The 13,697-nt window shown below is 38.3% G+C and overlaps 1 protein-coding gene across 7 annotated transcripts in view; it reads right to left on the minus strand.

The window, feature by feature from the left end:
- NPHP1 (nephrocystin 1) overlaps window positions 1-13,697 on the minus strand; it is a 102,554-nt gene that overhangs the window by 78,160 nt on the left and 10,697 nt on the right. For all 7 annotated transcript variants that reach the window (XM_082426780.1, XM_082426784.1, XM_082426783.1 and 4 more), the window contains exons 3-6: window positions 10,761-10,821; window positions 9,546-9,670; window positions 2,319-2,481; window positions 1,904-2,005 (exon numbers count right to left, since the gene is read on the minus strand). In XM_082426780.1, coding sequence (XP_082282906.1) covers window positions 1,904-2,005; window positions 2,319-2,481; window positions 9,546-9,670; window positions 10,761-10,821 — 451 coding nt within the window. The remainder of the gene's footprint in view (window positions 1-1,903; window positions 2,006-2,318; window positions 2,482-9,545; window positions 9,671-10,760; window positions 10,822-13,697) is intronic.

Raw genomic sequence — 13,697 nt, forward strand, 5'->3', positions numbered from 1 at the left:
TGACCAGTCTAAACTGAGATGTGCTATTTAAGTATAAAATACACACTAGAATTTGAAGATTTAGCATTAAAAAAAAAGAAAGGATTTTAAAATATTGATTATATGTTGAAATGAGATAATATATTTGATATATTGGATAAAATAAATTATTAAAAATAATGTCACCAGGCTTCCCTGGTGGCGCAGCGGTTAAGAATCTGCCTGCCAATGCAGGGGACACGGGTTCGAGCCCTGGTCCGGGAAGATCCCACATGCCGCGGAGCAACTAAGCCCGTGCGCCACAACTACTGAGGCTGCGCTCTAGAGCCCGCAAGCCACAACTACTGAGCCCGTGTGCCACAACTACTGAAGCCTGCACACCTAGAGCCCATGTTCCGCAACAAGAGAAGCCACCGCAATGAGAAGCCCGCGCACCGCAATGAAGAGTAGCCCCCGCTCAACGCAACTAGAGAAAGCCCATGCGCAGCAATGAAGACCCAAAGCAGCCAAAAATAAACAAATTAATTAAAAAAAAATTAATAATGTCACCTGTTTCCCTTTACTTTTTAAAAATGTGTGTGGTATAATAAAAATACACATTTGGTCTTTACACCCAGTTCTTGGCACAGAGTTCCTAAAACTCTTAGAATTTCCTGAGTGTCAGGAGTGTCTTTTGTTATTCATAACAAGCCCCTTTCAAACATACTTGAGTTTATGCTCATGAGGTCATGGCTTGGGGAGGGGTGGGTGCTGGTGGCCAGAGGAACCAGTGATTAGAAGGTGGCAACTTTTAGTTCCCCCCACCCCCTCACCTTCAGGGAGGGAAAAGGAGCTAGAGATTGAATTTAATCACTGACGGCCAATGATTCCATCAATCGTGTCTATGTAATGCAACCTCCAAAAACCCCCTAAAAGACAGGGTTTAGGGAGCTTCTGGGTTGGCCCTCACTTGATGTGCTGGCAGGGTGGCTCCAGGAGCCCGTGGAAGAACCAGGTCCCACTCCCTCCCTCTCCCAGTACGTTGCCCTGTGCACCTCTTCCATTTGGCTGTTCCGGAACTATATCCTTTATAATGAACTGGGAAGCAAAAGTGAAGTGCTTCCTGAGATCTCTGGGTCCCTCTAGCAAATTATTGAACCTGAGGAAAGGTGTGGGAACTTCCAAGTTTAGAGCCGGTCACTCAGAAGCAGAGCTAGCCCCTGGGACTTGTGACTGGCACCTGAAGTGGGGCAGTCTTGCGGGACTGAGCCCTTACCTTGTGGGGGTCTGTGCTAACTCCAGGAGCTAGTGTCAGAATTGAACTGAATTGTTGGATACCTGGTTGGTTTCAAAGAATCAGTGTGGAAAAACAACATGTATTTGGTGTCAGAAGAAAAACACACAGTTGGTGTTAGAAGTGGTGTGAAGAAAAACAAGACAGCTCAGTGTTGTTACTAGAAAACTTTAAATTACATTTGTGGTTTACATTATATTTCTATTGGACAGCACTGATCTATATATATTGGCACAGAAAATGACCATGCTATACTATGAAATGTGAAAGAAATAGGCCATAAACATGCATATATAGTAAAGGATCTTAGTAAAGGATCATATATTTGTGGAAGTTAACACAAAGTTAACTGTGGTTTTGTTTCACAACAAATAATAAATGCCTATTAATTTTTATGATCAACATTAATCCACAGAACATCTTCATTGTGGGATAACATTCTAGGGCTCAGCTACATAAGGGCACTTCACAGGTCCCCAGAACTATAATACACAGTATTTTTCCCATGCTCTGTCCCTCTAAAATTGAGGCAAATTCTATATCTTAAGTCATTCACTAGTCAATTGATCAAAGAATACATCTTAGTGTTTTATTATAAATGAAAAAATGTCTTGAAGAAGAAAAAGGAAAGAATAAACAAAAAAGACTAACCTCCAAGTAGGTTCTGGGAATAAGACCTTTGTTTCCTTTGGCGTTCTTAGCCATCCACCAACCATCAGGGTTTTTTTCAATGATAAGGAGAATTTCCCCTTTCTTAAAGAAAATAAAAGTAAAAATTTTTTAATTAAAATTTACCCCTAAATTCAGAATTATCAACATGAAAACTATTTTCAAAAACAGAAGAGCATCTACTCTTTTTACCATTTTACTACCAGGTAACTTTGATAACAGAATTTCGCCTGACTACCGCTTGTAAATCTTAATTATCACTTATTTTATTTATACAGATTGAGTCTTCAAAAAATTAATATCAGGAATATCTAATCCAGGAATACAGGTAGAGTTTTCTTACTATGTTAGGTATGAAAATTTATCCTTCGGTTAGCTTCCAGTCTGTTTCTACTACCTTAAATGTAAGGTCTCCGACTTGCTGAGCCGTAAAATCTCCAACAGCAATGTATCCTCCACTTGTGGCCTCTTCATCTTCTTCTTCTTCTTCTTCTTCTTCTTCTTCTTCATCTTCTTCAGCAGAATTGTCATCGTCCTCTCCTTCAGTAAGCGCCCCAGTTCTGCAAAAAATAGTTCTTTGACAAGGGTCGCCTGAAATAACGTATAAGAACAGATCCAGATTGAGTACGAGTATAACTTCTACATATAGAACTGGCCTATATTTGGAAGTGGCAAATAAAGGGAATAAAGTGAAAGTGCAACTAACAGCTTCTACCATCTAGCAAAGAATATGTGACCGAGGAACTGAGAGTGATGAGGAGTTAATATATCTGAGGAACGTATGGGACCTGGTGAAGCATGTGCTGGACTTGAGGCCAAGAGACTTGCACTGAAATCTTGGATTCATCCATTCAGCAGATGCTGCTTGAGCATTATTGCACAGTGATTAGAGCACGGGTTCTGAGTTTAAGTTCTGGTTCTATCTCCTTCTCATTGAGTGACCTTGGATAGGTTTCTTTTAATCTCCCCATTTCTCATTGGTAAAGTGGAGATAATAATAGAACCTGCCTCATAAAGTCATCATGAAGATGAGAGGAGTTACAAACTTGCAAAGTGTTTACGACAGTGTCTGCAGGCTTTCAATAAAAGTCGGCGATGACGATGATGATGATGATGATATACGTCAGGTTCCGTGTCAGACACAGTAGATACAGAGATAAACGAGACACAATTCCCTGTCCTCAAGGAGGACAATGAAACAATCTATCAGACGGATAAGTACTATATAGTTCAGCAGATACTGCAGTAGAGGTAAACACAGGATACTAAGGAAGCACATAAGAGGGACACCTAACCTTGACTGCATGGGTGGGGATGAGGAAAGGCTTAGAATTAGGTCTCGAGGGATGAGTTGGAATTAATCAGGTAAAAGGGGAGTAGAAAGGTAAGGAAGGGAGTGGAGAAAGGAGGCTCAAGATCAGGGAACCTCAAGTAGCTCATGAGTGGTAGGACGAGGCTTGGGAGAAATAAGCAAGAGATGAGACTGAAAAGAGGTTAGCAGAATGCATCCCACGTGAGCTTTATCTCTAAAGGTACTCCCTAAAAATGAAGGAAGGGAAAGGCATGATCTGATCTGCACTTCAGGAAGATGATCAGGCTGCCACGTGGGCAAGAGATTGGAAGAAGGGCTAAAGGCAAAGATGGCTGTTAAAAGTGAGACATGAAACAGTTTAAACTAAGAATTAGGGATGAAGAGAAAGGTGTTTGGGAAAGATACTGAGGAGGGAAGAGAGGGGAGCTAAAATACTAGCTTGGATAAGTTGTTAAGTCTCCCTGAGCTTTATTTATTCATTCAACATTCAGCATTTACTGGGCACCTACTGTGTGACAGACACTATGTGCTAGGTGTGTAACAATGAACAAAACAGAGGTCTTTGCTCTCCTAACGTTTACATTAGAGAAGCTTATCTTTAAAATGGGATAACAGGGGCTTCCCTGGTGGCACAGTGGTTAAGAATCTTCCTGCCAATGCAGGGGACACGGGTTCGAGCCCTGGTCCGGGAAGATCCCACATGCCGTGGAGCAACTAAGCCTGTGCGCCACAACCACTGAGCCTGTGAGCCACAACTACTGAAGCCCGTGCACCTAGAGCCCGTGCTCCACAACAAGAGAAGCCACCGCAATGAGAAACCCACGCACTGCAACAAAGAGTAACCCCCACTTGCCACAACTAGAGAAAGCCCGCACGCAGCAACAAAAATCCAACAAAGCCAAAAATAAATAAATGAAATAAATTTTAAAAAATAAAAAATAAAAAAATAAAATGGGATAACAATACTTTGATGCAAATGGACATTGCTAATCATAAAACTAGCCAAAGAGACCCAAATGGCTCTTCTTTATTATGCTAATACAGTAAATTTCAATTACTGATTTTTCAATGTTAAATTAACCTTGCATTCTAGAATAAATCCCACTTAGTCATGATGTACTGTCATTTTTATATGCCCTGGATTCTATTTGCTAACATTTTATATTGAGTTTGTGCATTCATTCATGAAGGCCTTGTATTTTTCTTATAATACTCTTATCAGATTTTGATACTGAAGTTATCTAGCACTCAAAAAATGATTTGGGAAATGTTTCTTTTTCTATTCACTAGAAAGATTTTATAATACTGGTATTATTTCTTACTTAAATTTAGAAATTTATCAGTGAAGCAACCTGAGGGTTTATTCTGTGGAAAGGTTTTAATTATATAGTCAACTTCTTTAGTAGACATTTTTATTAAGATTTTCTATTCATCTTGTGTAAATTGAGTACATTTTGTTTTTCAAGGAACTTATTTTATCTAAATTTTCAAATTTATTGGCATAGAGATGTTCATAGTATCTTCATAGTATCTTTTTAATTTCTGTAGACTCTGTCGTGATTAGTTTTCTTCCATTTTATTGTTGTTGTTTTCCTTCTCTTTCTCTTTTCTTAATCAATCTTGCTTGGAATTTACCCATTTAATTAACTTTTCCAAGAACCAACTTTTGGTTTATTGATTTTATCGACTGTATGTCTGTTTATTATTCACTGTCTTCTGCTCTTTATTATTTCCTTACTTCTATTTTTCTTGGGTTTAATTTGTTATTCTTCTTCTGGCTTCTTAGGTTGGAAACTTCAGTAATTAATTTTCAACTTTTCTAAACTATGCATTCAAAGTCATAAATTTCCCTCTAAACACTGCTTTAGCTGCAGCCCACAGCTGTATTTTATTATCATTCAAAATATTTTAAGATTTCCATTGTAATATTTTCTTTGACCCTTAGGTTACATAGAAGTATGTGACTTAATTTGCAAACATTTGGAGATTTTTAGTTACTTTTCTGTCATTTGAGTTTTTTAAAAATTTGATATATAATTGACATATACCATTGTATTAGTTTTAGATTGTCACTGAGTTTTAATGTAATTCCAAGTCATCAGACTATACACTGCATGATTTCAATCCTTTGACATTTGTTGACAATTGCTTTATGGTCCATTATGATTCATTTTGGTTAACGTTATACGTGCACTTGGAAGAGAGGTGTATTATCTAGTTGGATACAGCGTTCTACAAATATATTTTTAATTAGGTAAAGGTGGTTAAGGTTTGTAGATTATATAGCTCTCCTTCGGTGCTAACAATTTTTACTTTATACGTGTAAAGCTATGTTATTAGGTGTCTACACATTAGGGATAATTTTTTTCTATTGAATTGATCCTTTTATTATCATAAGATGTATTTATCTATTAAATTACTTTGGACCTTAAAGTTTTCTCTGCCTGACACTACTATAGCTGCATCACCTTTGTTCTGGTCAGGGTTAACATGGAATACCTTTTTCCAATCTTTTACTTGCAACCTACCTATGCTGTTTTAAATGGCCCCCATACTGCTGAAATGCTGTGTAGTGTTCCCAAGCACAAGAAGGCTGTGATGTGCCCCAATGGAGAAAATAAGTGTGTTAGATTTCTTCAGGCATGAATTATAGGGCTGTTGGCTGTGAGTTCAATGTTAATGAATCAGTAACATACATTAAATAAGGTATCTTTAAACAGAAACACACATGAAACAAGGACATGTATTACTCAGGTTTCAAAAACAATTGTGACCAGAGCCTCACAGGAACCTAGCTGTGTATTTTCCCTAGAAGCCATGGTTTATTATTCACCTATTCAGTATTTGCAGCAACTTTATGGAACATAACCACTGCAAATAATGAGAATTGACTACATATTATAAATTCCTAAACATATATTTTCCTTTACACAATCAAGTGTTCTCTAAACATTTAGAAAAGAAGAAATAGGCTTTTCTATTTACCCACATACTGGTGCTCTTCATTCCTTCTTGCAAATCCAGGTTTCCTGTGGGATCATTTCCTTCTTGCCTAAAGGACTTCCTTTAGCAAATTTCTCAGCATCTGTTTGACAAATTTTCTCAGCTTTTGTTTGTCTGAAAATGTCTTTATTCTACTTTAGTTTCTGAAAGACGCTTTTGCTGTACACAGAATTCTGGGTTGATAGATTTTTTTTTCTTTCAACTCTTTTATGATGTCACTGCATTATCTTCTGACCTGTATTTTTTCTAACAAGATGTCAACTTTAACTTGAATTGTTGTTTGCCTGTACATATGTTTCTTTATTTCCCTGGCTGCTTTTAAGATTTTCTATTATTTTTAGTTTTCAGCAGTTTAATTCTGATGCACCTATTTGCAGGTTTCCTTATATTTATTGTTTGGGGTTGCCTGAGGTTCTTGGACCAGTGAATTGATAACTTTTTTAGATCTCAATTTAAAAACGTATTGAAATATTTCTTGTGCTCCACTCTCTCTCCTCTCCTTCTGGGACTTCAATTACACATATGCTATAACCTATGACCATGTCCCAAATCTTTCTTACATTTTGTTCTGTTCTTTTCATTCTTTTTTTCTTTTTGTGCATGAGTTTGAAAGTTTTTCATTGCTCAGTCTTTGGGTTCACTGATCTCTTCCTCTATTGTATCCAGTCTTGTGTTAAACCATCCAATTTTTTTTTTCTTTTCATATATTGTGTTTTTTAGTTTCAGAATTTCCATTTTGGTCGGTATTAGTTTCCATTTCTCTGCTTAAGATTCCTCTCTAGTCAAGCAATCTGCCCATCTCTCTAAAATATTGAAAATAGTTGTTTTATAGCTCTGGTTTGCTAATTCTCACATCTGGGTCATCTAGACTTCCAATGATTATTTTTTCTCTTTTATTATAAGACATTTTCACCTTTTTGAAGCTATATATTGAACCAGATTTAGAAAGTCCTCAGCCGTTATTCCATCAGATATTATATTTTGCAGTTGTAGAATGTTCATTTGGTTATTTTCTATATTTTAATTCTCTTAAAATATGCCATGTTTTTTCCATTTCATCCATCTTTTCTTCTATTTTCTTCAACATATTAATCATATTATTCAGAAATCCTTGTCAGCTTACTCTACTATCTGGCTCAGATTTGGCTCTGCTTTTATTGACTTTCACTGCTTAATTATTATTTATTTTCCCCTACTTTTTTTTGCATTTCTAGTCATTTTTTTTAAAATTACTAGACATTGTGGATAATACATTTAGAGACTTTGGATTATGTGGTCATCCTTTAAAGAGTGTTGAATTTTGTTCTGTTATACAGTTAAATGATCTTGTTCCTGTTAAGGTCTGATTTTAGGCTTTGTTGGAAAAGATTTACTTCAGTTTTGTCTGTATTCCAAGATCACAGTTCTTAATATTAGGGTGTTTTCCTTACTCCTAGGGCATGGGCCTTATGTGATCTCCAACTAAATGCCTGAAGCATTCACCAAGGTCTCTTTACTCCAGCTAGGTACAAACTCGAATATTTTTCCAGGATTCTGTGGCCTCCAGAATCTTAGAAGTTCGCAGTCTCCCAGCAGGCACTTTCTGCCGGGCCTTCTGGCATCATGCTCTGTGCAGCCCAGGAGTCCATTCGGATTTCTGGAGCTGTCTCTCTGCAACTCTCTTCTCTCTCTCCACTCTCCACACAAGCGCCAGCAGCCTTAGCAAAAGTCCAGAACGTGACCTCTGCCTCCTCAGCCCGGCGAGGCTGCTGCTCCCTGTCTGGGATTCCGGCACCACCGCCCATAAACTAACTCTCAGGAAGAGGGTCTGGGTAAATGCAGGACTCAGCTCGTGCCTCGCTGTATTAACGATATCAGCCCTGCTTGGCTGATGTTCAATGAGTTCAAACAGCCATTTTGTATATTTTGTCCAGATTTTATGGCGTTTATGGTAGGAAGGGTAAGTCCAATACCAGCCACTTTTGTCATTCTCAGTACTGGAAATCAATGGAAATTCTAGAATCCTTGCATCTATATTCTTTAGCATTTTTTTCCCAGGATACAGTGTAAAAGTATGGGAACAGCATTTGAAGAGTCTAAATAGTTGATTTTTTTCCTTTTTTCTTCCTATGAACTGGGTTTGTTTATACTATCAAGTTTTCTTTCCATTTTACGAAGGCTATTATTAACATCCACTCCAGCAGGAAAATAATGCATGTTTCTGCCTCCAATTTTTAAAGAATATTCATAAAAGGAGTAAATAAATATGCAAATAGACAATCCAAATAATTTTCTTTTTACACATCAACACTGACATTAAAGGCATGATCCTTATTTTCTTTTTTTTAAAATTTTTTAATAAATTTATTTATTTATTTATTTTTGGCTATGTTGGGTCTTTGTTGCTGCACGTGGGCTTTCTCTAGTTGTGGCGAGCGGAGGCTACTCTTCATTTCGGTGCGCGGGCTTCTCATTGCAGTGGCTTCTCTTGTTGCGGAGCATGGGCTCTAGGTGTGCGGGCTCAGTAGCTGTGGCTTGCGGGCTCTAGAGCACAGGCTCAGTAGTTGTGGCACACGGGCTCAGTTGCTCCGCAGCATGTGGGATCTTCCCAGACCAGGGCTCAAACCCTTGTCCCCTGCGTTGGCAGGCATATTTTTAACCACTGCGCCACCAGGGAAGCCCATGATCCTTATTTTCTTTTTAAATTTATTTATTTAATTTGTTTATTTTTGGCTACACTGTGTCTTCGTGGCTGTGCATGGGCTTTTTCTAGTTGTGGTGAGTGGGGGCTACTCTTGGTTGCAGTGTGTGGGCTTCTCATTGTGGTGGTTTCTCTTGTTACGGAGCACAGGCTCTAGGCGTGCGGGCTTCAGTAGTTGTGGCATGCGGGCTCAGTAGTTGTGGCTCGCAGGCTCTAGAGCACCGGCTCAGTAGTCATGGCACACGGGCTTAGTTGCTCTGCGGCATGTGGGATCTTCCCAGACCAGGGCTCGAACCCGTGTCCCCTGCATTGGCAGGTGGATTCTTAACCACTGCACCACCAGGGAAGCCCGATCCTTATTTTCTAACATCTGTTTATTTAGCTTTTCCGATCTCTGTTTTGTTTCCCCAACTAGCTTATAAATCACCTGAGAGCAGAGATTATGGCTTCTACTTCTTTACATCTCTCATGGGATCTCACACTTTCTACTATACACAATAAATAAATGTTGACTGACTGTACTGTTACTGCCATTTGTTTTTATCTATATATGACTTTATTCTGAGTCAAACATTAAAACTGTTGGTGACATAATATCTGAAAGAAAGAAAGGAAGGAAGGGAGCATACTCAGTGACATTTTCTCTACTTATGGACACAGCAAGTTCCTGCAGTTGGTGGGTGAGCTTATCCAAAAGATTGTGTTCCTCCTCTTTCTTCTGATCGTAACTCCCAACAGGGGCAGGTTCATCAGCCTATGAGAGAATACAAGTCTATTTCACTAAAAAAATAAAAATAAAAATTTCAGTTTCCGATTACATTTATTTTGAAAGTAAAAAACTCCAATAAGTGCTATAAGACAAAGCAAATATTGATATGATACTATGCCTACCTTAGAGAAGTAAGTTTAAAAGAAATGTAGATTATTATGTTGGAATGCAAACCAAATGACAAAATAAAAGTATACCTCCTGTTTTTTTGTTTTGTTTTCTTGCTTGGTATTGCAGTCCCTCTATAGTCAGTAAGGGACAGGTTCCAGACAGAGGACTGGCTTTGGAGTCAAAAACACAAGTGCCAAGTCCAAGTTCTGCCACTTACTGGCAGTGAGACACTGGGAAAGCTGCTTCACCTTTGGAAGCCTCAGTTTCCTCATTTGTGAAACAGGAATAGTTAGGTTTTCAAATTTAGGGTCAGTCTGCCTCCAGAATTACAGTTTTGTGTCACTGGAGAAATGCAGAAGAGACACTCAGTGACCACTTGTCTCAGACGCAATAGAGGAGATTCACATGCAGGCAGACAGATGACTTTCAAATGCCTTCCACCCTAAATGCTCTGTGAGTCTCTAGCCCAGACACCTAGCTGAAGCTCAGGCTCATATTAAAAGAGGAAATCCTGATGGGAACTGCCCAGAGTAAATTCTAGTTTGCCCTGTTTCTGCAGAGTCACCAATATCAGGGCTGCCATGTGATATAAGAAGTTTCTCTACCACTTACCCTCAGGGCCAGATTATGTACTCTCCCCACAATGTAATTAAAATGAAAACAATTCTAAACTGTAAAACATAAAACTTACGCAATGCAAAAATAAAAATAGCTCCTTCCGGGTTTTTCCGAGTCCTCAATGCTGGGTGAGTTCATTAAAGCTGAACTTCTACCAGGATTTGGAGCCCTGGCTTTTCTGCTCCCAAGCACATTCAGTAAGCCCATCGGGCAGGTCAGCACTGACCACAGTTACACTTCATAACTTATGTGAACCCAGGAACTTACCCCCTCTAACGAGCTTCCACTTAACAAAATATTTGGGTAAAAACGGAATTTTTTTAACATGATTAACCATAATACTTACTTTGCTTAATTTTTGAAGAGCATTTTTATTTTCATCTATTGCCTGTTTTAATTGGATACATCTAAATTTTAAAAAAGAAAGAAACAAAATATTGATTTTCTAATTGTCAGAACAAAAAGCTATTTTATAAAATCATACATAAGTCTTTAAGCAGGTAAGGCAAGTTCTATTGCATGAATGATGTTTAAAAATTCACATGTAAAAGCCTTTCCATCCATTAGCTTGGGTGATCCTCATAGTCAAGATCTCAGGTACGAGGTACAATAACCAGAACTCAGAAAACTTCAGTGACTCTGGGCTTCAGTTTCCTATCTCTAAAATAAGGAAAGCACTGGACTTTAAAAATGCTTCTCCAGCTCTAAAATTCCATAAACCTAGGATGCAACCAAGATGACAAAACTAATAATGATAATAACAGCTAAAATTTATTTTTTGCGCCACAAATACTGCTAAGCAGTTTACAAGCATCACCTCATTGGAGTCTCGTAACAACCCTCACTCCAGTTGAAGAAAGTGAGGTTCTGAAAAGTGACCAGAGCTAGGCAGAGGGAGAGTAACCATGTGAAGGCAGAGTTTAGGATTCTACAGCTGGCCTCTCCCCCCAACAGCACACTCCCCTTGTGAACATGGCCCACCCATATGGGTACCGTGTTTTAAATATTTCATGGACAGCTCATATAATTTGGCTTAAGTCTTAAGACACCCAAATTAGAAGCATAAAAACGACTGAGTTTGGGGTTAGTGCAGGCAAACTATTATATATAGAATGGATAAACAACAAGGTCCTACAGCATAGCACAGGGAACTATATTCAGTATCCTGAGATAAACCATAAAGGAAAAGGATATAAAGAATAATGTATATATAGGTATAACTGAATCACTTTGCTGTACAGCAGAAATTAACACAACATTGTAACTCAACTATACTTCAATTTAAAAAAAAGAGAGAGAAAAAAATGACTGAAAATGGGCTATAGTTAGTTATGAGTTTTCAAAAATCAAATGTTTTCTCCACCAATAACCTGAAAAAGTCATTATTTTTTATGCTGAGTTTTTTTTTTTTTCTTCCAGAGACTCATAAAATGAAATAAGCAGGGAAAAGGGGGACAAAAATCCTTTGTGAAAGAGGCAGAAAAGAGAAGTAGAAACATCAACCTGCAGCTGACCCTGCTAGTTGTCTACCCCAAAGCCCTTCTGCCACCCTCCTCCACGCTGGCGTGCTTGGCCTCCCACTGACACACAGGTGTTCAGCCTCCACTGCAGGTAGGGTGCGTGTATGGCCCAGCGCTGGCCAATGATACACAAAAGAAATGTGTTGGGCAGTTCCTCCCATTTTATTCTCCCTGATGGAGCAGGTAAAGAACCATCATCCTTTCTGCTTTTAGGTAATGATGACTGGGGACTTCGTAATGGTATGCAGGGCTGTCACCGACAAGCTGAAGATGACAGAGCAAAATGACAGGAAGGGCTGGTCCTTGAGACCTATACACACAACAGTAGAAGAACCCATGGCAACTCTCTAGAATAATCAACTTAGTCCCTCATTCTTAAAAAAAAAAAAGATAATCCAAGGACCATTGGGCATAATGAAGAAAACTAGCAACATGGAAGATAAAATTTAAGACTAACCAAAAGTAAACAAATTAAAAAAATCTGAGCCTAGAGGAACCAAAGACAACTCAGAGAACAGAAAAGAACTTAAAAAAAAAAAAACAACTCCCAATCATGGAAGTATTAATGAGATAACCTAAAAACAGGAACACAATGCTAGAAAAAAGAAAAATTAAAGAACAAGTAAAAACATTTGTAAATTAACAATACAGCTGCTGAAATAAAACATCCACGGAAAAGTTAAAAGAAAAAGTTGGCTGCTCTCGCCTTCTGAGATGGCCCACACTCTGTGAAGCGTGTTTCTCTCTAACTAAATCCACTGCTTACCTATCACTTCGTCTCTCACTGAATTCTTTCGCGATGAGGCATCAAGAACCTGAGCTTCATTAAGTCCTGAGACCAGGTGTGTGATCTCAGTTAAAAGACCGTGGGTTCAAGTCCCAATCTGGGTTTTGGCTGGGTCTGAGACCCGGCCCATGGGTTCAAATCCCCGTCTGAGTTGCACGGTTTCAGAAGGTTTGAGGAAAAGGAACACTGAGAAAGGCTTGTGCAAGGTCAGGATTGGCTAAGATAAGACTGAATTTAGGGACTTCCCTGGCGGTCCAGTGGTTAGGACTCCACGCTTCTACTGCAGGGGGCACGGGTTCGATCCCTGGTCAGGGAATTAAGATCCCACAAGCCAAAAAAAAAAAAAAAAAGTGTCAAGAGAACCTCTCAGGCATAAACAAAAAAACAAAGAAACAAAAACTAGTGGGGAGAGACCGAGACACAAGAGTTTTCAAACTGAAAAGACCCCTTGAGTGTTGAGAAGAATTAAAACAACCTAAATACACCGTGATGAAATTTCAAAACACCAAGGCTGAGGAGAAAAGCCTCAAACAGAGATCAATTACAAAGGAATGACCATGAAACTTGTCAGCATCACTGGGTGTAAAGGAACCAGACAATGTCTTCAAAGGTTTAAGTAGAAAAATATTTTACTCCATATCTACCCAATTATTAATCAAACATAAGGGCTGAATGTTGTTTTCAGACATGCAAATATCAATGTGTATTTTAAAATGACTGTGAGGGGATCTTTTTATACACAGAGAAGACTATTACTTGGGTTTAAAAATAATTATTAGCTTATTAAAATAAAATTTAAAAATCTAGTTTTCCCTGGGACTTCAATTCAGCATATAACTCTTATTCTATTTTAAAATCTAGTAAAGCAAGTACAATTACCTTCCCTTTTTCTTTAATTATTGTTTGATTAATTCAACTTGAGTTAAATTCCTCAAATAATGAATCCTACTAATGAAGGTAGTTAATTAAATTCCCA

Source organism: Balaenoptera physalus, assembly GCF_965194825.1.
Source record: "Balaenoptera physalus genome assembly, chromosome: 15".
Classification (NCBI taxonomy): Eukaryota; Metazoa; Chordata; class Mammalia; order Artiodactyla; family Balaenopteridae; genus Balaenoptera; species Balaenoptera physalus.